Source organism: Xyrauchen texanus, chromosome 30, assembly GCF_025860055.1.
Source record: "Xyrauchen texanus isolate HMW12.3.18 chromosome 30, RBS_HiC_50CHRs, whole genome shotgun sequence".
Taxonomy (NCBI): Eukaryota; Metazoa; Chordata; class Actinopteri; order Cypriniformes; family Catostomidae; genus Xyrauchen; species Xyrauchen texanus.
The window spans coordinates 31,172,797-31,195,939 of NC_068305.1; the positions used below are offsets into that span (position 1 = coordinate 31,172,797).

Below are 23,143 nucleotides of genomic sequence, written 5' to 3' on the forward strand. Positions count from 1 at the left end.
AAAAAATACTGTTGTGTGGTCCATATGGTTAATTTAGCCCTGTGTAGGAGCTATGTTATTCAAAACCAGTGTGAATTTTTTCATCTGTGATATATTTTCTCCATAACCATCGTTCCTCAGACCACAATATATGTGCTAAGTCACCCTTTCACCCATTTGAAGTTGTGATTTCACCCACCACTGCACATTAGTTTGTGGGTGTATTGTCAAATTTTTGGTGAATTATGAAAATTATGTGAAAGTGAACTAGTTTTGAGAATGCGGCAGTCTTCCGAATTTGGCAGTTTGTGAATTTGACTGTTGCTTTGATCCAAAGCATTTTATAATGCATTCAAGGTATCAGTTTGTGTCTTCCCTGGGAATGGAACCCTTGACCGGAACCCTTGACCTTGGCATTGCTAGCACCATGCTCTGCCAATCGAGCTATATATGACTAAGGTCATTCGAGAAAACAATGCAATTACAATCTATTTAACTGGCAGCTAGATGACAAAATCTATTAATGCAGCTAATCAGCTCCAGCTTATTCTGATAACAGTTTAAGTTGAAGCACCTAGTATTAAATTATTTGTTAAGCAATGCATATAACAGGGCTCCAGACTGCACCTAAAATGGTTTCAAATGCAACCAAAAATAATTGATTGCGACAATATTTAAAAATCTAGTCACCACTGGTGACAGTCGGGTTGTGTGCGTTCATATGCAGTTTCGTCAGATATCATCTTGTGTGTTATTAGCTGTCTTCCTTTTCTTTGGCTTTCTATCTTGTTTCTGAACAGCAATCTAAATCAAACAATTCTACAATTTGGTGACTAAAAACAGCCATTTGGCTCCTTAATGTTTCAGTTTAGGAGCCAATGACTCCCAAGTCATTTTTGTTTTGTTTGGAGCCCTGTAAAAGCAAGTTGATAATGTGCTGCGAATCTAATAAAAACATGGCTATGTTTAACTCTGTGCTCAGGCACATAGAAATGCATTTAGCCTGAAGGCATTGAATTTTTGCCTGCAGAAATGTGTGAAAACAACTGATGCATTACTTCAAAGGTCATTGACAAAAAGGAAAGGACAGGAGAGATGCAGAGTTCAGTAGATTCTTGGAATTCTCTGAACTGTTTTGGAGGAAGGACTTCACCTAGCAGGCTCAGAGAGGTTGAGAAAGTTGCTCCAAAGCTGTTATAATCACATCATCACTAAAGGTCATTAACACACAACTGTAGCAGGGCTCCAGACCGCTTAGCAATAAAGGTCTGTAACCTTTCCACACAACTTTAGAAATAAAAAAAAACATTAAATGTCAGGTTATGCCACTTCTGGTAACTTTAAGATGTATGAGACGTGTAGGTGATATTTCTGCTTTGTGGAAATCTTCTGTTTATGGCCACTGTTGCATTTGTTGTTCAGTATTTACAAGTGGTTTATTGAGATGGCTCTTAGTTGGCTCTTGCTCTATTCTCTGAGGTTCTTACAGTGAGAGGGTGGTAATAATGTTAGGTGGGGAATAGTGGGTATTGCCAACTCCATCAGACTGTTTGTGCTAGGGTTGGAAATAAAAATTTATTTTGTTCATGTTAAGTGCTATTTAGGGTTCTTGACCATCTGCATTCATCCACTGGGAGCATCGTTGCTCACTATATATCCTTATCGGAAATTATGTTAGGAGTTCTGAAGTCTTTCAAGTCATTAGAAGACGAGCACAAGTGTAAAACTATGAAGTCAAAGCCTTTTCTCTTTAAAAGAGATGTTTGTAATGTATTTCATCCATAATGACCATGAAAGGGAAACAATCTTAGAAGAAGGTTAAAAATACACTTCTTTATTATTTTTATATTTTTATTTATATTTGATTAGTATAGCTGCACATTACAATACAACTGGAGTTTCAGTTGCTGCCCTCCGGTGGTACTTCAAGCTTGAATTGTTCTGATGGTAGTAATGTTTTTTATTATGGTCTGGGGACATGATTAATTACGTAATTTTTTTCTTTACCTCGTTATTTTTTTATATAATTAGTACCACTGTATTAACATGTTAAATCAACAACACTAATATTGAGAAAGAGATAGAAAATATTGTTTTTGTATATTTAGGGCCAATTTTTTTAGTAAGGACCAATTACTAAAAGAATCCCTAATTAAATCACAAACAGAAACAAGAATTGTTCAATACTTCATGCTTCATTATATGGTGTGTGTGTCTGTATGTATATATATATATATATATATATATATATATATATATATATATATATATATATATATATATATTTATTTATTTACTTTTTGTCTTGTTACAGTTGTAAATCTCATGAGTTTTGATGATGTCTCCTCTAACTCTGAGAAGTTATCCCACCTGACTGCAAACCGACCAAAGATGCCTGGGAGAAGACTGCCTGGTCACAGAGGCAACTCTGTGAGTAGAAGTACTTTTGTTTAGCTTGACCTCCAGATGTTCATTTCATTGCTAAAGTAGTGATGCAAATGCCATTGAACATTGCCAGTGTTGGGGAAGCTACTTTGAGCGCTAAATTGTCAAGCTGTGAGTCACTCATGAGTTAAAGTAATTCAACCACACAGCCCTATAAAGCCAAGACACAATAACTATTGCCCAGCCAAATGTGAATTTTAAAATAGTCTCACTCTGTTTTCTCTGAAACAGAGCATAGTTATGATTAATTCATCTTGCCACAGGACAGATTATAGTCATAGAGACACAATTTTGGTTTTTATTCTATTTTGACAAACTTTTGGGCAGAAAGTGTGCATTTTGTCTTTGCAGGGCAGTACAGACAAGCTGCCCTTTTGAGAGAGTACGATAATTAGCTACATTACAGGGTACTTATAAAAAGTAACTTACTACATCAAACCTATTTTTTCCAAAACACCAAATGCATTGTTAAATTAATACAAAAGTGGCAGTTTACAAAACAAGGCTAATTTATTTCCGAATGTCTACAGTATGTACAATGCAAAGCCATGAGCAAATAAGATCATAACGGCTCCCTATTTCTGTGATTTAGGTCAATGTAGCTAGTCTTTCTAAAATTAAATGATAGTATTTATGAAAACAATAGTAGCCTAAACACTTTAAAAACATTATTACAACACAGTTTCAATACACAAGTAAAATAGATTTTTTTTGTCCTCTTAAAATTATTTTATATATTAACTATTTTTTAGTTAAACTATTAAATTTTAGTAAGGGAGGGTGATTATGTGTAAAGCATGATAACTGTACTTTCTAAGGGACTGTTGTTGAATTCCTAGATTGATTTGGTAAAGATAATTTTTTTACCATCACCACAATATTAATGTGGAAAAATGTAAATAATAATTGATACAATACCACAAGGAAAAATATCACAATACTTTAACATATCAATATTTTCCCCCACCTCTACCACATTGGTAAAACAATACCAAGTTGCAGGTTTGGTCAATTTAAAAACTTGTATTTCTTAATACACTATAAGCAAGGACATTTATTTTTAGGTTTATATATATTGATTTAGAAAGGAAAAAAAACATTTTGTGATGTGAAAGACAGCATAATGGAGGGTTCAGCAGTGGTCTCGCCTGGATGGATAGAAGTCTTAACACTGAAACCCCAGATGGCACAAATGTCAAGAGTAGAGCTATTTGCACTTTCCTCATGGTTTTATAACATGCTCTGTAACGTCTAACAGCCGAGCAAGGAGATTAGCGAGAAAGCTGAGAAAACTGAGAAAGTGGATGAAGTGGACTTTGAGGCTTCCCCACAGAGTGTGTTGAAGGTAAGTGAGGTTTTTATCAGACAAGGCATATGCTTGAATGCTTGAGATTAGTTTTGTATACAGAAATAAATGTGCTTGTGAATGAATTGCTTTAAAAACATTTTAATTACAGATTTAATTATGTACATTTTTTATCACATTTGTTTAATGATTTGGAAGAGATAGTGAAGTAAAAGCAGCCAAAGTGGCCTTTATAAATACGACCTCTTTCTAAGAAGCATCCCAGGTGGATACTGAACTTAATGAAGTTAATTGAGAGAATGCCCAGGGTATGCAGAGCTGAACTGTAGAAAAAAGGGCGGCTACTTTGAAGCAGCTTAAATATAAGATATTTGTGCTTTAAAAACATTTTGGACTGATTTTAGAAAATTTACTGTAAAGTTTACAGTAAAAACTTGCTGCTGTGGTTGCCAGAACTTTATCATAAACACTGTTACAATGCTTCAGGCGTTATGGGATGCCATTATGGTGCCAGTACATTTTAAAGACCAAACTTTTACTGTATATAGCATTAAATGATACACTGTTTAAAATACCAAACCAGAGCATGTGAGTGGAGCGGAGCGAGCACGGAGTGTTGAGCGGTGATAATTCCACCTGAGTAGAGAGTGCCTTTTTGAATATTCCGCTCTGCACTCTCAGGTCGCTCAGTGCCGCTCGCTTAAGCCAGAATGCGCTTTGTGATATGCTGGTTTGGGACTCTGCTAAATAAGCAACAGGCCTGAGGTTATTGAGCTCTAACATTGTTTTAGTGAAGTTGCAAACCTTATAACCTCAATAAATACAAAGTATTAATCAAAGCTAAGAACAAAGAAATCGAAAGGGATTGTGGAGAGAATTAGCAAATATTCCTTTTGGAATCCTACGTGTCACATTGCCAGAGAGCACGAGGATGTGCTATGCGATGTAGTGCAGCAAAAGGTGAGCTATTAGGCTACACTACTATTTGATAATACATTTATAGATAAGTAATTTATCTTGTTGTTTTGCCATCGTGTTAGTGCAGGTGCCAGCTAGATGCAAGCCTGGTTCGACCATTAGAGCACCCTCAATTGAATATATTAAGCTTAATAATACTGTATATTGGCAAAGCATTTTTCCTTGAATCCCAGCAAACACACAAAAAAACAATAAACGTGTATGATCTTGCAGATCAGTGTGTCCTAATTTGTAGGCTGAGCATTCTGTTTTCATGCTTCTATTGCACAGTTGATCATTTTATTAGTAAAGATTTCCACTCTCGCATAGAGAATTTCATTGCGGAATTATCTCACTTAATCGACCAGCTTTCGAATTCTGCTTCGGGATAAAGTGACACATAACTGCTGGTCAGTTTCGCAAAGCCAAATCCACACCTTAACGATAAGTGAAATGTAAAATAAATTAGACATTAGATTAGTGGTTGCATATAACATCTTCCGACATCGCTTGCTGCATTTATGCGCAGAGAAAAAAAAAGCTATAAATGATTGTACATTAGAAAAAATAAAACTTTTCTTAAACGAAGGCAGTGTAATTTGTGAAATAATTTTTATTTGCTTTAGGATCATTAAACATGATTTCATCTAATATATATATATATAGAGAGAGAGAGAGAGAGAGAGAGAGAGATTTGTTCAATGATATATATGTTAACAGAAATATTTGACTGATTACAAATGATAGGGAAGGTCTGGTTGACCCAATTATATAACAACAGTTGTAAACCAGTCCAAAATAAACAGTGAGATTTTATATACAAAAAAACAATACAATCACATAATTTCAGATGTGTACTTTACTAATCATTTGATAATTTAATAAATGTCGGCCTATAGTCTATATTTCACCTAGAGGGGCACCTCAGCCCATGTGGGCAAAGGGGCAGTTGCTTGGGCCACTGTAGCTACCCCCTGTGTGCATGTTTAGAACAAAGTATATACAGTGAAATTTAATGTCGTTGCGGGATTTGAGGGAATGCTTTTTAACCGGTGAGCATGAGCGGTACTTGAGCGAAGCGTCCGTTTGGGCCGTGAGTGGCTGAGCGGAGCTCACGTGCATGGAGCGGGTTATTGAGCGGAGTGTCACATCGCTCTGCTTCACTCACATGCTCTGTACCAAACTACTGGATTTACACAATTTTAAATAGAAAACAAGACAAATAACAATAGGATTTGCAGTGATATTTATTATAAAAAGTAATTTATCATGATTTTATCCTCTTTATTGTTAGTAAGCATGTTTAATATAACCTTTTAATTTGGGGCACGAACTGAATAGTCTGTTAAGAGCTAATGATTAATCATTGCAATAATAGCCTGAATAGTCAAATAATCATTATAAAATCATTAGAAAATTTCTAAAACAATACAAAGGAATCTTAACTGTTTTAAACTGATCAGAAATTACATACCAAACCAGGCAGCCCTGCTGTACATGCATGCAATGGTCTTTTCGCATATTTCATACTGCATGACAGTTGGGCGCAAGCAGCCCCGTCTGCAACAAAACACATTGGTTCACTTTACAATCGAGCAATAAAAATTATGGAAAAGAAACCAATCCGTTACCATCACTGTTACATCCTCGAGAAATATAATATATTAAGCTTTGAAAGCTTCAGTAATTTATGTTTTTTAAAATTAATTTTCAAGTGTATTAATAATTTAGCACCCGAGCCACTTACTAAATTTATTCAAATACAGAACAGCAAAAGAGTTACCAGAAGCAGCACAAATCATAACTGTACAATACCATACTGTAGGACAAACTTCGCACTGACAGCCTTTTCTGTTAAGAGCAGCAGACTCTGGAATTCGTTACCATCTGATATTAAGGTCATATATGACTTGAAAAAGTTCACTTCCAGGATTAATTTGTGGCTAAAGGCAAACCAAAACTGTAACCAATTTTAACTATTGTTATTTTTCTGTGTGTGTGTGTGTGTGTGTGTGTGTGTGTCAGTCTGTGTGTGTGTGTGTGTGTGTGTGTGTGCGTGTGTTTAAAGAAATGTGAATGTTTTTTATTTTTATGTATCGGTTTTATAATGTACTTAAAAATGCCCAACCAGGGACAGGAGTTGAAAATTAGCATTAGCTATAAAAATCTATATGCTGCGCATCAGTTACAGGCTTTGTATTGTAACTATGTTTGACTGTATGGTCCCTGTTAAATAAATAAATAAAAATAAAAAAAAATAATCGTTAGATTAGTCGATTATCAAAATAATCGTTAGTTGCAGCCCTAACATCAACACCTTAATATGCTGATACTAATATAAAGAAGAAATATATTTTTTTAAATAAAATATAATTACTTTAAATGTGATTAGGTGACTTCTGGGAACATATTAGTATTGTTTTTTCCTGTAAATTTAACAATTGTTTATAATTTAACAAAAGTGTTAAACATACATTTTCACTGTTAACAACAAGGTAATTTATACTTTTTGCATCTAAAATCATCTTTTTAGATGCAAAAAGTATAAAAAAAAAAAAAACGTATTTTTAGATGCAAAAAGTATAAATTACTTTGTTGTTAACAGTGAAAATGTATGTGTATATGTGTGTGTGTATATATATATATATATATATATATATATATATATATATATATATATATATATATATATATATATATATATAGTACAGCAGTTAACCATTTACTCTTTTTTTTTATTTATTTATTTTTTATGTTTTTACATACATTTTCTGTTAAAGCGCACTTTTACACATTTTTCTTTTTATAGTTTACATAATTACATGATGTGGTGACTTTACTATTGTTGTATTATGTGGAAAATACTTAGAATAAGTAGGTGTATACAGACTTTTTACTGGTAGTTTACTTTGCATAATTTTTGCTAGAATGTTTTTCCCCTTTCTCTAATAGCCGAATTAAATAATTGAATAGCACACCAAAGAGGCATGTGAGCAATGCAATTCAGCCTCAGATGCCTGCCTGATTAACTGTGGCTCCTTGAGAGTATTTACCATGAAATTCTGTTATGAAGTGTTTGTGTGGTCAAATAGTGAGACAGAGGGCTTTTTAGCAACTCTGTTATGGTCTAGACTCATGTCTGACCCTTCTTAGTCAAAGAAGCTTCAGCCCTGAGGACTTGCTTTAGTATGTAGTGCTCTTTACGTTAAGCTTAGTGAAACCTGACTGAGAACATACTGTCTGGTTCCAGAACACTTTCACACAGATGGTTCCCATATTTGGACTTAGCACTAGGTCACTAGTGAAGGAAGGCGCTACTGGTTGTACAGTTCACTGGAGTCATTTTTGAATCTCTGAATGGTTGAATCACTGAAGAGCATGTAGCTTGAAATGTTCTCTTGATGAGCTCATTAAGTTGATTTGGGAGCCACAAAAGTGTGCAGACTTTGCATGTTTTTATGTTTTTTGTGGGGGATGCACCTGGATTTTAATTTTTTTTGGTGGTGTTTGTTCTTTACGATTTTTTAATCTCTCAATTGTTGTTTTGTGGGGTTATCTCTTACATGCGTATTTAAAATTAGGGCTGCACAATTTGGTAAAAAGAATCATATTTGGATTATTTTGACCGATATTGGGATTGGGATTTGATGTGCGACATGACAAACATTTATCATCTCATATGGCACTGCTCATATACAAAGCTAAAACAAAACTACACTACAAAACAAACTCACATTGTAAAGCAGCTTTCCTATTCAACAGTGCAAAAACTACAACTAGAAAGATTTAAATAAGATTTAAGTATTCTCAGTACTTACTATTAAGTGTGTTCTGCATGTGCATTCTGTATTTATAAAATTACACCTTTTAACACCTAAATTTTATTTTAGCCTGAAAAATGCTTCATTTCATGACATGAAAGCGCAGTGATAAATGCTCCTCCTAAGCAGGGGTTTGACGAGACTCCAGCAATTACACACATGGTAAGAGCTGAACATAAACTCTCTCAGTTGGATACTTCTAAGCATCTCTCCTATTTCAGGGTCATCCTCCGTTTATATGAAGCTCTCAAATCAAGCAAAAAAAAAAAAAAACACGGCCAGCTCAAAAGGGGTATTTCCAGTCCATTTAATTGTTTTATTATTTCAAAAGGAGACCCGTCTTAATTTTTCTAACGTTGAATGGTATCCATGGAATCTTTTTTTTTTCTTTTGATCGCTAGCTGGTGACGTGCAGGGGTTGCCTCTGGAGTCCATACACTGCGAACCTCATTCATAATGCCTTTCCATGCTTGTTGATTTATGGCGATGGCCTTAGAGTCATAGGGGTTGATTTGCTGGTGTTTCAAGTCTTCTTCGATTTGCTTGTACCAGGTCTTCTTTGGCGCAGATCTTTGCACCCTCCAATCCATTGGTCATTGATGCCAGAGAAGCTGATATGGTGCCCGAACCACCTCAGCCATCTCGTTTGAATCACCTCTTCAATCGTCAGTTGTTTATCACATCCAATACAAGTGGTCTTGTTTCGAAGTCGGTCCTGAAGAGAAACTCCCAGGATATGCAGAGGCATCGCATTTGGAAGACCTTGAATTTATTCAGGTTTGACTTGAGCAGGGAGTTTCGGAGCTCCACGTTTCGGAGCCATATAGCAGAATTGGCAGGATCAGTGTCCGGAAAAGACATATTTTAGTCTTGACGGAGATATGGTTCTTTTTCCATAGGCACCACTTGAGCAACGCGAATGCCGCTGTTGCTTGGCTGATTCTACTATGGACTTCAGTGGTAGGTGCCACTTTCCTCTCCTGGACTAGGAATCCCAAGTATTTGAATTCTTGCACTTTGATTTGGACTCCATCGAGGTGAACATAGGCCTGCGATCCATCCATTGTCAGGACTTTGGTTTTTCTGGATTAATCTACAGACCACACGTTTAGGCAATCCGGGCGATATCGTAGAGGATGGCGGTGGCCTCGGTGTCCGTGTCTGTAAATATGGCACTGTCATCGCTGAACGTCGTCATACTGGACTCCTTGTCTATCTTCGAATGCTCTTCTCATGATGGCATCGATCACTGTATTGAACAGCTAAGGGGAGGTGACAGTTGGAGTTGGATAATATTCTGGGGCACGTGTTAAGCCTCCAACATCCTCCACAGTACTGGCCAATGGACGCAGACGATCGCTGATCTAAAGTGAATAAAGATGATGATGGAACACTTCCAACAACGGATTCTTTCTTCGATCAGTTGACGAATAGATCAGATTTGATCGCAGCAGCCCTGATTTGGCCTGAATCCGGCTTGTTTTCTCGGCTCGTCTGCTCACTATATCCCTTCAGCCTAGATTGAACAATCTTCATGAACACCTTGCCTTGGAATACCTTAATGGATAGCAGACTAATCCCACGGTAGTTCTTGCATTCCCGACTGTCGCCTTTCTTCATTTGGTACTATAACAGCCTTCTTCCACATTGATGGAATGCATTCTGAGGGCCAAATCAGTTGTATGAGTATGTGAAGCCGATTTAACAAGATGTCTCCTCCGGCTTTGATTGTTTCAGTGGTGACTTGGTCTACTCCAGAAGCCTTTCCATTCTTCAGTGATTTTATGGGGTTATCACTTCATTGACAGTTGGCTCACCATCAAAGAGTGGATTCTCAGGTAGGTCGTTGGGTGTTGCCTCTGCTCTCGATCAGTCCAGCGGATCATGCTTGAGTAGCTTTTGGAAGTACTCATTCCATTGTTGTAGATGCTCGCTGGGTGAGCTAACGAAATTTCCACCCATCTCGTTTATGTTGGCATTTATTGATATGCTTCGTCCATTAACCTTGAGGGTCTGGTACAGGACTCGATATTTGTGCCGGGATGCTGCTTCCTCAAGGTCGGTCACTACCTTATTCCAATAGGATTCTCGTTCGGCCTTCATCATCTTTCTGATTTTTCTGCACAGCTGTCGATATTGTCTTGCTTCTGCACCAAATCCAGGCATTCGTCTGAGATCCACCGTTGTTTTTGGGAGCGGATAGGCGGGCATAGAGGGAGGGCCCAATCTAGGATTGATGATGATGTTATTTTCTTCTTCATCCATGTCGTCCAGCTGATCGAGTGCTGTGAATTTTTTCAACTGGGCAATCTGGAATTCTTGTTTCGTATCTGGATCCTTTAGTTGCATCCAGTTCGGCTTGGCTAGTGGGGGTTCCTTGCGCTTTGCCCACTGGAGTTGCAGTTGGAGCTTGGCTCAAATGAGGTAGTGGTATGATCTGCAATCAGGTCTTCTTATTGCACACACATTCTTAAGTGATGACAGGAAGCAGGAGCTGATCAAGAAATAGCCTAGGATGGACAAGTTTTCGCCAGATGGATTTTTGTCACATAAGTTGATTTTTTTGAGGACGCTGTAAGTGAATGTTACCCTCGATGAAATTGTTTGATGAGGTGAAGGACAGTAAGCGTAGTCCATTATCGTTGATTTTTCCATGGCCGAATTTGCCCATTGTTTGATCCCATCCAAACCTGTCCCCGCCGATGTGGGTGTTGAAGTCTCCAGCCAGGATGATAATTTCGGTCTGCGGGATTGAGTCCAGCGTATATTGTGGCTTGTTGTAAAAATCATCTTTGGCTGCATCTGGGTTGGTCACGGTCAGGGCGTAGATGGCGAGAATATGGGTCTTGATTGTGCTGTCGATCGTGAGCACTGCCGGACTATTTGATATTGGCTGGAAGGCAAGCACACTCCTGGCTGCCCTCTTGGCCACCATGAATCTGATGCCTGCTTCCCATTTCTCGCCACCAGAGTAGAACAGCATCATCGTTTTGTCGATCATCGATGGTTGAATATTCACCATCCCCGATCCAAAGTCATAATTCAGATCCTGCCACTGTCGAGATTTTGCATGTCAATTGTTCTTTGCCAATGACCTCCTTCTGACCGACGTGGTGACCAGTTTGCACATTCCAAGCTGCAATAAGGATTTTCGATTTGGGTGTAATATATTTGCTGCTCTTTTGGCTAGTAACCCACTTCACACAAGCATCCTGGGTCGCCAATACCGGTGCATCGGCTGCCGAGGATGTGGTAGCATAAGTGTTTGAATATCTATGAATTTTCATGCGGTTTCTTGCCTAGTTTCCTTGGTTTCCCAGTTCTGGTCACCTCGGCAGAGTGATCACCCTCCTCCTTTTGCAGCCAGGCTTGGGTCCGTCCTTGGTAGAGTTATCCATCGAATCAGATTATCTAAAATGACCTAATTGCTGGGGCTTCAGATCATCTAAGAAACCAGGGGCTTCATTTATAAAATGTGTGTATGAGTTAATCCTAAACTCCATATATTTGATCATACATTGTACAAGTGATGAAAAAAATCATGATTTATAAAGGCAGAAACAGCCAAAAATGTTCTTAAAGGTCAAAACTGAAAAGTATACATACTAATTGTCCTTGTAGGATGCAGGGCTGAATGAGAGTATGATGATTTACTGTTCTTTTTATAGCAGTCACAGTCTTTCCTTTTTTTTTCAGACATCCACATCATCACCCTTACCATCTCCTGCACCTAAAGCTTGTCCAGCCACCCCAATCATACCTGAACCCAAACCAAAAGTCGACAAGGAGGAGGAGAAATCTGAAATGGAAGACCTTAAGGCTCAGATGAAGGAGCTTGTGGTCTCTGTAGAGTTACTGAAGACACAACAAATGTAAATGCCAATTTACAAATTATTAAATAATTGCATGCTTCATGTTCAGTTATTGTAATTTGGCTTCATGCTGCTAGTAGTGTGTTATTCTATACTAATATGGGACATTGAGTGGTGACCCAACACCATACTGAACGTAAACCGAATTTGATGAATTCTAAGTCATTTTTTCCTTGACTTTTTCCCTTTCCTTTAATATTATGTTTTTTAAAGATGATGGCATACCACACAAACTGTCCATGCCAACATGCCCATGTTCTTCTGCCCAAGTGAGGATTGAATTTGTGCAAAAAAATAAAAAATAACTAGTTTGATTAGATGCCCAGCCTTTAAAGTTAACAATGAAAGAGTTTAAAAGTTGATAAGCCTATTTAATTTGCTATCTGAAATTTGCATGATAATGTGAATTTTTTTCCCCCACTGTCCCTATGAGAACAGACTTGGGTCACAATCCCCACACTGTTCTATACCACTATTGTTCTGTCTATAAAATCCAAATCACAAAAACTGGTCATCCATATTCCATGGAAATTACTTAGTCTGGTTTAATCTAGTTTATGGACATTTTTTTATGTGTACTAATGAACATTATATAAAAGTGGCTAACTACTTTTCATAACTTGCAGGCGAGAACTCCGCGATCTCAGAAAAGAGTTGGATGATGAACGACTCAAACGGGTGTGCCTGCAGGTACATTGATTTTACTTCAGAATTTGGCTTCATGGCTTGTCAGAGTCTGTTAGTGTGATATGCACATGCCCTGGGATCAGAATGCTGATTCTGAGGAAGACCCAGCAGGTGAAACCAGGAAGTCTGACTCAAGCCTGGGTCTCCTGCTGGGTGTTTCTCCCACTCACTGACCACAAAATTAGCAGTTCTGTACCTAAAGTCCACCACTACCACCTGTAGAGATTCATCATATCTTGCCTCAATAGCTGCCTTGTCCATTGTGGCAAGATTTGTGCGGTGATCCAAACATATGTTATTCCTCTTTTGATCTGTGTTTTTATACCTGTATAACTTCAAATATAACTATAACAAAGAGTAATAAAGGCTGCAAAAAATAAATAAATCCTTGTGCATTTACTAAAGTTAATGAATGGAACCTTATTGTAAAGCGTCAATGGTTCTATTATTGAACAATTTTTAAAGAACATATGAATCTTGGTTAATGTTCATTTCTACATACTAATACTTTTTTAAAATGAAAACTTGTATGTTAACATTATTTTATACATGGCAAACTAACTTAAATTAGCCCCAACGATTGTATTCTTATAAATTACCATTACCCAAGATTATAAAATGCTGAAAATAATTTTGTTGATTGTTCATTCATTGTAAAATGTTAACACTCAAAACTATGTTCAGGGATTTTTCTAAACCCCTAAAGCCTAACCTAAACTTTTGCGCATGACTTGTCCCACACTGTTTGATCTCAGTATTAATTTTATTGTTGAACAAACACAATGTTCTCTGTCAATCCAAAATGTTATTGAACCTCAAACCTGAATGTTTAACAAAGTAAAAGTGAGTTTTGTCTTCCTCAGGTGAATATGTAATTGTGCACAATTATTAGGCAACTAATTTGCAAAAAGAATTGCTCCAAACTCAATAGTTTATTCTCCATTTTTAGAGTAGGTGCAACAAATAAGTAACACAAAATAACCTTTCAAAAATATTCAGTGACCAATATAGCCACCCTTCTTTTCAATAACTGCCAATGAGCCTTCCATCCATTGAGTCAACTTTTTAACAATCACGATCAACTTTTGCTAAAGCAGCAACCACAGCCTCCCAAATGCTCTTCAAAGAGGAGTATTGTCTTCCCTCACTGTAAATCCCATGTTTGAGAAGGGCCCACAAGTTCTCAGTAGGATTTAAGTCAGGTGAGGAAGGGGGCCAAGTCATAATTTGGGCATCTTTGAGGCCCTTGCTGGCTAGCCAAGCAATGGAGTACTTGGATGCATGTGATTGAGCATTGTCCTGCATAAAGATCATGGCCTTCTTTAATGCTAAAGACATCTTCCTGTACCACTGCTTGAAGAAAGTAATTTACAGAAACTGGCAGTAGGATCGAGAGTTGAGTTTCAGTCCATCTTCAACTCGAAAAGGTCCAGCTACCTCATCCTTAATGATAGCAGCCCATACCAGGAAACCTCCTCCACTTTGATGGCACCTGACTCGAAGTGGTGCCCTGTGTCCATTAGTGATCCTGCCACGGGCCCATCCATCTGGTCCATCAAGAGTCACTCTCATTTTATCTGTCCATAAAACCATTGAAAAATCTATCTTCATGTATTTCTTTGCCCAATCTTGACGCTTCTTGTGAATATATTCAGTGGTGGCCTTGTTTCAGCCTTCTTGACCATGGCCATGTCTCTGAGCACTTGGCACCTTGTAATTCTGGACACTACAGGTAGGATGCAGTTCTGGAATATTGTAGCATTGAAGGATAATGGGTTCCTGGAAGCTTCATGTTTAATTCTTCTCAAGTCTTTTGCAGTTAAATTACGCCTTTTCTTTTTGCGCCCCAGTTGACTATTTGCATCAAAACATTTGATTGTCTTGTGGTCACGCCTCAATAGTTTAGCTATTTCAAGAGTGTTGCATCTGTCTGAAAGGCATTTTACAATATTTGACTTTTCAGTGTCAGTTAAATCTCTTTTTTGGCCCATTTTACCTGAGGTCTAATAATTATGCACACCTTGATATAAGGTGTTAGTCATTTTCACCACACCCTCCCTCATTACACAAATGCATACCACATGAAAATTATTGAATCCAATAAGCATTCATGTTTATATGGTTTGGAGTTGGAAAATGTGCATGGACATAATAAGATCAGAATACTCACTTGCCTAATAATTGGGCATGCAGTGTATTTTTAAGTGATCAGACGTACATTTCTTGCCTGGTGGATGATATAACTGCCTAAAAAAGAGATGCCGGCCATATCCAGGGACAAGAGTATAATAGATATAGGGGTAGAAACCCTAGTAACCACATACCAGTACCAATGTAACCACCCACAAAGAGAGGCTTTGTAAGATATCTTTGTAACAATCTGTCAGTTTGTGGTGCTACATTAGCCATTAAACACATGTTTGTAGTGTGTAACACCACCATGTTAAGCAAAAAGTGTTTGCTTGATTATTTTCAGATGGAGATAGATAAACTGAAGAAGATTGTACAATCAACGTGAAGTCTTGCTGGTCAGATAGTTCTGCTGTGATGTCATGAGTGAAAAGCGACTCCAGATGGAGGGACAGATGTCATACATGTCGTCTTTACACTCACTGGCAATGTTCCACAAATTGTAAGATTCACATAATTGCACATAAAGAGGTTTTTTTTCTAGGTTTAGAAAGTGTAATTACAACTGATGTAAATGTTTCTTTGTTTGTTTTAATCTCTTTTTTGCCAACAAAACATTATTGAGGCCTTACTTTACTACTGTGCTGGATATGCAATCTCTGCACTTATTTAGAAGTGCAGCAGAGTATGCATCTATTACTACTGAGTCTGTATAAAATGATTATGGGGGATTATGTTGTTTTCTTGTTTTTTTTATGATATTGGTTAATTTTTAAAGAAAACTCTTATGATCTGGGCAATATTCTGTCTGAATTAGCCTCTTTAGATGATTCTAAAATATATGGGATACTCTTGTTTCTATAGTGATAATATTCTATTTCAAAAGGGAGAAATGTTTTCTTTTGTTGTTTTCTAACATTCCTATCCAGGGTAACACTATTGTGCCTGTTAAAGATTTTTACAAGCGTTAATAATGGGAGCTCTCATGCTATATATATATATATATATATATACTGTATATGTGTATACTTAGATTTACAGCATGATATATTTTAATTGTCTACTGACTGCGGCATCATAAAGAAAGAAAATATACTAGATTTATGTCTTTGTGTTTGGTTACAAATGTCCATCCCTCCTAAGAAAAGGAAAATTGTTTAAGTGTTCAGTGGCAGTGGCATTTCACCATACAAATGGCAAGCAATCCTTTTTACAATTTAAGTTCCGGTTTAACCATCTAGAGCGCTGGTGCTTTTATTCCTTAGGGCTGTTACTCCCCCTTGCAATTACAAAAATCACCTTCAAATATGAAAAATCCATTTAGCTTTTTGCTGCAGAAAGTAGCTGCTCTTTGTAATATCACAGCAGGAAAATTACTTTTGCGTAGAAGATCAACATACCATACTGTATTTGTTTTGCCCCAGTAATGTTCTAGTCCATAAAAGCCATCTTAGAAATCATTCCCCACAGGTGTCAGTTCTTATCACTTCCCTCTTCCAGCCTCGCTTTCCACAGAGCATCGCTCGACCATACACACATCTCCACATACCCCCACTGCCCGACTAATGCCGGTGAGCTGTCCTGCCTGCCACCCACACCCCCATTTCTAGAGAGGAAATCTACGACAACCATCTGCGCCCCCCAGCCTGTGGAACACCTTGAACTTTAAAGGCTGAAGTTCCAGATACCAACGGGTATGCATTAGCATCCTTGGTGCAATGGAGCCACCGGAGCAGGGGGTGATCTGAACAGAGGGTGAAAGCCTGCCCCAACAGATATTAATGGAGGGTGAGGACCACCCACTTGATGACCAGACACTCTTTCTCTATTGTGCTGTACTTAGTCTCTCTCACGGGGCACTCCTCCCCCTCCTCCACCTGGGACAGCACTGCTCCCAACGATGCATCATCTGCAAGATAAAAAGAATAGAGAAGTCAGAAGAGTGTAAGAGCAGTCCCCCACAGAGAGCAGGGGTCTGGTGCTCCCTTTTCAGTGAGATCAGTCAGTGGGCTGGTGACATCCAAATAATTAGGTACAAACCTACGATAATAGCCAGCCAGCCCCAAGAACTATCTCACCTCCTTTTTTTCGTCTTTGGTCTTAGAGAGGCCGCAATTGCTGTTGTCTTATTAATTTGTGGCCGCATCTGCCCATGACCCAAGTGGAAGCCCAGATACCATACATCCATCAGCATGGGATCTAAGAATTTTATATGGTGCTCTATGAGATTCGTGCAACCGGGGAGAGACAAGAGCTCATCAGGGAACTCTCTCTACAACCTGGCAACCTCTGTGACTTGGAACAGTGAGAGGTGGTATCCACAAGTAACCGGGGTGATACGATCTGTGGCTTTTAAGTTCACCTTTGGCCCGAGCTCCTCCCTTTCCGGAACCACCATCGCCAAAGTCACGGGAACCGCCTATCTCCATGGTTTTAAGAGGTTGAGGTTGTAAATCTGACGTGCTCCACCTCTATCCATTCATTTCACCTCATAATATATTTCCCCAACTTGCCGTGTGACCTCAAAGGGCCCTTGCCACTTTGAGTAATTTAGAGCTTGATGTAGGGAGCAATACAAGGACTTTATATCCAAGTGTAAATTCCCATAGTTTAGTGCCCTTATTATACAGCTGGGTTTGACATTACTGAGCCTGGAGCAAATTCTCCTGTGTTAGTTGTCCCAATGTGTGGAGTTTTGGTCTCAGGTCAAGAATATATTGAATAAAATATTACTGTTTTAAGGTCCCTCCTCCCAATTTTCCCTTTAAGACGTTGAGCACGCCAAGCGGCGATTCCCATTGAGTAATTAAAATGGGGAAAACCCTGTGGAGGCTTGCGAGACCTCTTGCACTGCAAATAATAGGGGCTCAAGCCACTTGTCCCAATTTTGAGCGTTATTATGCACAAACTTACAAATCATGTTCTTTAGGTTTGATTAACTCGTTCGACCAAGCCATCCATTTGGGGGTGGTAAATATTGGTACGGATAGATTTAATCCCTTATTATTCATACAGTTTGCATAGTGTGCGTGACATGAACATAGTGCCCTGATCAAGGAGGATTTCTTTCAGAATCCCCACTCAGGAGATAATTCTGAAGAGTGCCTCCGTAAAGCTTCGTGCTGAGATGTTGCACAGAGGCACTGCTTCTGGATATTGCGTTGCATAGTCCACCAGAACCAACACAAAGCGATGCCTGTGTGCCGTCCGTTCTAATGGCCCGACGAGGATATTTCGAATGGGACCTCAATCAATGGAAAGGGGTGCAATGTTGCTTTTGGTGTGCCCGGTGGATTCACCAGCTGATACTCACGGCATGCCACACACCACTGGCGAACATCCCCGTGAATTCCCGGCCAATAGAAATGGGTCATTAGATGTTTTTTTGCCCTAAGTGACCTGCCACCTCCATTACTGGGCACCGGTCCTGGAAGTGCCCCGGTTCCCCGCAACTCCAACAGGCCAGCACAGGCTTTATGCCCACTGCGGTAGCAGGGGATTCACCAGACTGGGGGGAAAGAGGAGAGAGAGAGAGAGGGGAGACAAGGGAGACCCAACGGGTTGTAAAAATCCTGGGAGCAGGGAATAGGTTTTGGAGAAATGCCTCTCCATCTCTGGGGAATGGGAACGGGATGAAGAGGAGAGGATGGGGAAAAGAGAGGATGAGAGGGCTTGCCGGTCCCTGGATACACCACCAAGTGGTCCTCATCCAGCTGGATGGCCTTGTCCAGCGATGCCAGGTGGTGGAACTGGACCCATTCTGCCATCCCTTTCAGTAGTCGGTGATGAACTGCGTTGGTCTTCCCCGGACAACAGTGGCAAAAGGCGGACCGCCCACTGGTTGTTGGGTCATCCCCAAGATTCGGCAGTCCACTCATTAAAAGCCTCCTGGTCATCCTGTGGGCCAATCTTGACGAGCGTGATGTGGGAATGTCAATCTTTACCACTTCCCTCTCCCGGACTAGCTCTCCACAGAGCGTTGCTCGACCATGCCCCCGTCTCCACACATGCACTTTGTCTTGTGAATTGCAACAATTCTAGATTAAAGCCCACCAGTGTAGTTTCTAGAAGATTGGTTGGCTGGTTGAAACATCTGTTATCACAGTTGTTTTAGAAACATGCAGTAAACAAAGTATGTCCATTCCTCAGGCTTCCTAACACTTTTAAGGGAAGTTCACCCAAGAATGAAAATTGTCATCATTTACTCACTCTGGTGTTTTACTTATGTGGAACACAAGGATACATTTTGAAGAATGCTGACATTGCTTTTTTCAATAAGGTGGAAGGGAGTGGGGACCAAGGCTGTCAGTCCTTAATGTTCTACCTAACATCTTATGTAGTCCACTAAAAAAGCAAGTCACATGGGTTAAAAACAACATTAGGGTGAGTAAATGTTGACAGAATTTTCATTTTGGGTGAACTATGCCTTTAAGATTAAAAGAACCCCTTAATTATATGGTAAAGTATTCCGGATCAGGGATTGTTTGTTTGTCAGTGAGTGAGTGAGTGAGTGAGTGAGTGAGTGAGAGAGAGAGAGAGAGAGAGAGAGAGTAAAAAAGACTGCTTGCTGTTGACAGTATTTGACATGTTGATTCCTAAAGCAATAAGCTAACACATCTTTACAGTTTCATCTCTCCATGTCAAATTTATGTTCACACTCAATGGTTCATGTACATGGGAAATTTGAGTTATCTGTGTTGTCTGAAATTGGGTAGAACACATTCCATTTTATTTCTTAAGATCTTTCAAAATGATCTTGTTTACATAATTTCTGAAATGCATGAACTGAGATTTTGTTTGTTTTTTGTTTTAAAAAACTAAATAAATATCATGTTTATTTACAGATATTTCTCTGCTCTGGTCTTCGTTGTTATTTACAGTTGGTGGGTCATTCTCAGGAAATGGTACATGGAAATTTCAGGACTTAAAAATGACAAAAATTGCTTTAACTAGCTAATTGTACCCCACCACATTATTCACAGTGATCTGTCCACTTTTAGGGTGATTGTCATTTAATTATATTTTGCATATAGAAAAGGAAGTCTATTGTTATTATAGTGTAGGCCATTACATTTTTTTACATTGTTTTCTACATTGTTTTCTGACAGTAATGCACATTTTGCCCCAATTTTCTCATCACAATACAAAACAAGATGGCCATTGTTATGTAATCAGTACCACAATGTGAAAAAGCTAAATAATTTATGCAAGTATTTACACATCATTAGGGTTCCCATGCATCCTGGAAATCCTGGAATTTTGCAATGCAATTTTCCAGTAATAGAAAAGTCATGAAAAATACCTAAATGTCCTGGTAAATGACTTGTCCTGGAAAATATTTCAGTATAATGAAACTGTTTGATTTTGTCGCTGACAAGGTTTTGTAACATGTACTATTGATATAGTGCAAACCCTGTTTTATTTTTATTAAATCACAGATTTTGTGGGGTTTAATAATCACACTGGGCCATGTAGCAAACTGCCTACCTGGAGGTGAGAAACTACCCTTAAAAACAAACAGAAACACCAAAATAACTAGTTTTAACATGGACGTGTGAAATGGGAAAAATCATGGTGTGATGTAATTAAGCAATATCTCACATCTGTGATGTTCTGTTGTGCAGCACTTTATTTGACAAAAATATCTCCAGTGTTGTTTCGGATTGTGCTCTGAAGATTTTTAGAAAAGCACTTGTTGAACTACAGGTCCTTCTCAAAAAATTAGCATATTGTGATAAAGGTCATTATTTTCCATAATGTAATGATAAAAATTAAACTTTCATATATTTTAGATTCATTGCACACCAACTGAAATATTTCAGGTCTTTTATTGTTTTAATACTGATGATTTTGGCATACAGCTCATGAAAACCCAAAATTCCTATCTCAAAAAATTAGCATATCATGAAAAGGGTCTCTAAACAAGCTATTAACCTAATCATCTGAATCAACTAATTAACTCTAAACACCTGCTAAAGATTCCTGAGGCTTTTAAAAACTCCCAGCCTGTTTCATTACTCAAAACCGCAATCATGGGTAAGACTGCCGACCTGACTGCTGTCCAGAAGGACATCACTGACACCCTCAAGCAAGAGGGTAAGACACAGAAAGAAATTTCTGAATAAATAGGCTGTTCCCAGAGTGCTGTATCAAGGTACCTCAGTGGGAAGTATGTGGGAAGGCAAAAGTGTGGCAAAAAACGCTGCACAACGAGAAGAGGTGACCGGACCATGAGGAAGATTGTGGAGAAGGACCGATTCCAGACCTTGGGGGACCTGCGGAAGCAGTGGACTGAGTCTGGAGTAGAAACATCCCCGCATTCCCCAGGTCAAGCCACTTTTGAACCAGAAACAGCGGCAGAAGCGCCTGACCTGGGCTACAGAGAAGCAGCACTGGACTGTTGCTCAGTGGTCCAAAGTACTTTTTTCGGATGAAAGCAAATTTTGCATGTCATTCGGAAATCAAGGTGCCAGAGTCTGGAGGAAGACTGGGGAGAAGGAAATGCCAAAATGCCTGAAGTCCAGTGTCAAGTACCCACAGTCAGTGATGGTCTGGGGTGCCATGTCAGCTGCTGGTGTTGGTCCACTGTGTTTTATCAAGGGCAGGGTCAATGCAGCTAGCTATCAGGAGATTTTGGAGCACTTCATGCTTCCATCTGCTGAAAAGCTTTATGGAGATGAAGATTTCATTTTTCAGCACGACCTGGCACCTGCTCACAGTGCCAAAACCACTGGTAAATGGTTTACTGACCATGGTATTACTGTGCTCAATTGGCCTGCCAACTCTCCTGACCTGAACCCCATAGAGAATCTGTGGGATATTGTGAAGAGAAAGTTGAGAGACGTAAGACCCAACACTCTGGATGAGCTTAAGGCCGCTATCGAAGCATCCTGGGCCTCCATAACACCTCAGCAGTGCCACAGGCTGATTGCCTCCATGCCACGCCGCATTGAAGCAGTCATTTCTGCAAAAGGATTCCCGACCAAGTATTGAGTGCATAACTGAACATAATTATTTGAAGGTTGACTTTTTTTTGGTATTAAAAACACTTCTTTTATTGGTCGGATGAAATATGCTAATTTTTTGAGATAGGAATTTTGGGTTTTCATGAGCTGTATGCCAAAATCATCAGTATTAAAACAATAAAAGACCTGAAATATTTCAGTTGGTGTGCAATGAATCTAAAATATATGAAAGTTTAATTTTTATCATTACATTATGGGAAATAATGACCTTTATCACAATATGCTAATTTTTTGAGAAGGACCTGTATGTGGAACATGTTTGTGAATTAAAATAATTAAATTTTTATTAGATTAAAGTTTTAAATTCATTTGATTAGACACCATTTTGTTGAAATGTAATTAAACTGTCAAATACAGAATTATGAAAAAAAAAAAAATAACCCTCCAATAACCACAAATTGAATGACCTCTCGTCTGTTTTTGCTTAAATATTAGAACCATATAGAACATAACATGTCCTGGAAATGTTGTGGAAAATTATGTTATGATCATAGAAGTATTCCTTTGGTACTGCCTTTTAATTTTTGCTTATTTTTTATTGCAATGCTGTAAAAGTCTTTCACGGTAATGGGAATCATTATTGAAAACAATAAGAATATTAAGTGCATTTTCTGGACGTGTTATGGCAATGAGAACTGAGGGGTAAAATAAATATAAGTGTCCTGAAAATGATGTCACAATGCAAAAAATCTTGAACTTTTCCTTTTCTTTATGCAAAATATAATTTCATATTTAAAAAAATATATAAATTTGTATTTTTTAATTGGGGTTAAATATGACCTGGGCAACATTTCCCAAATGCATCACAATCTTAAATTGATCATAGAGACCACTGGCGTCAATACAATCTACAATCTACTTATCTTATGAAACCCAGCCCTGCTAATTTTCTTGACAGATTTCATGAGAATCACCCTTTAA

The 23,143-nt window shown here is 38.5% G+C and overlaps 1 protein-coding gene across 3 annotated transcripts in view; it reads left to right on the forward strand.

Annotated features, from left to right (window-relative positions):
- Positions 1 to 19,744, forward strand: part of LOC127623799 (CD2-associated protein-like) — a 77,264-nt gene extending 57,520 nt beyond the window's left edge. For all 3 annotated transcript variants that reach the window (XM_052098317.1, XM_052098318.1, XM_052098319.1), the window contains 5 exons: positions 2,294 to 2,409; positions 3,683 to 3,769; positions 12,205 to 12,380; positions 13,007 to 13,070; positions 15,544 to 19,744. In XM_052098317.1, coding sequence (XP_051954277.1) covers positions 2,294 to 2,409; positions 3,683 to 3,769; positions 12,205 to 12,380; positions 13,007 to 13,070; positions 15,544 to 15,585 — 485 coding nt within the window. In that variant the 3' untranslated portion in view covers positions 15,586 to 19,744. The remainder of the gene's footprint in view (positions 1 to 2,293; positions 2,410 to 3,682; positions 3,770 to 12,204; positions 12,381 to 13,006; positions 13,071 to 15,543) is intronic.
- Positions 19,745 to 23,143: the final 3,399 nt, after the last annotated feature.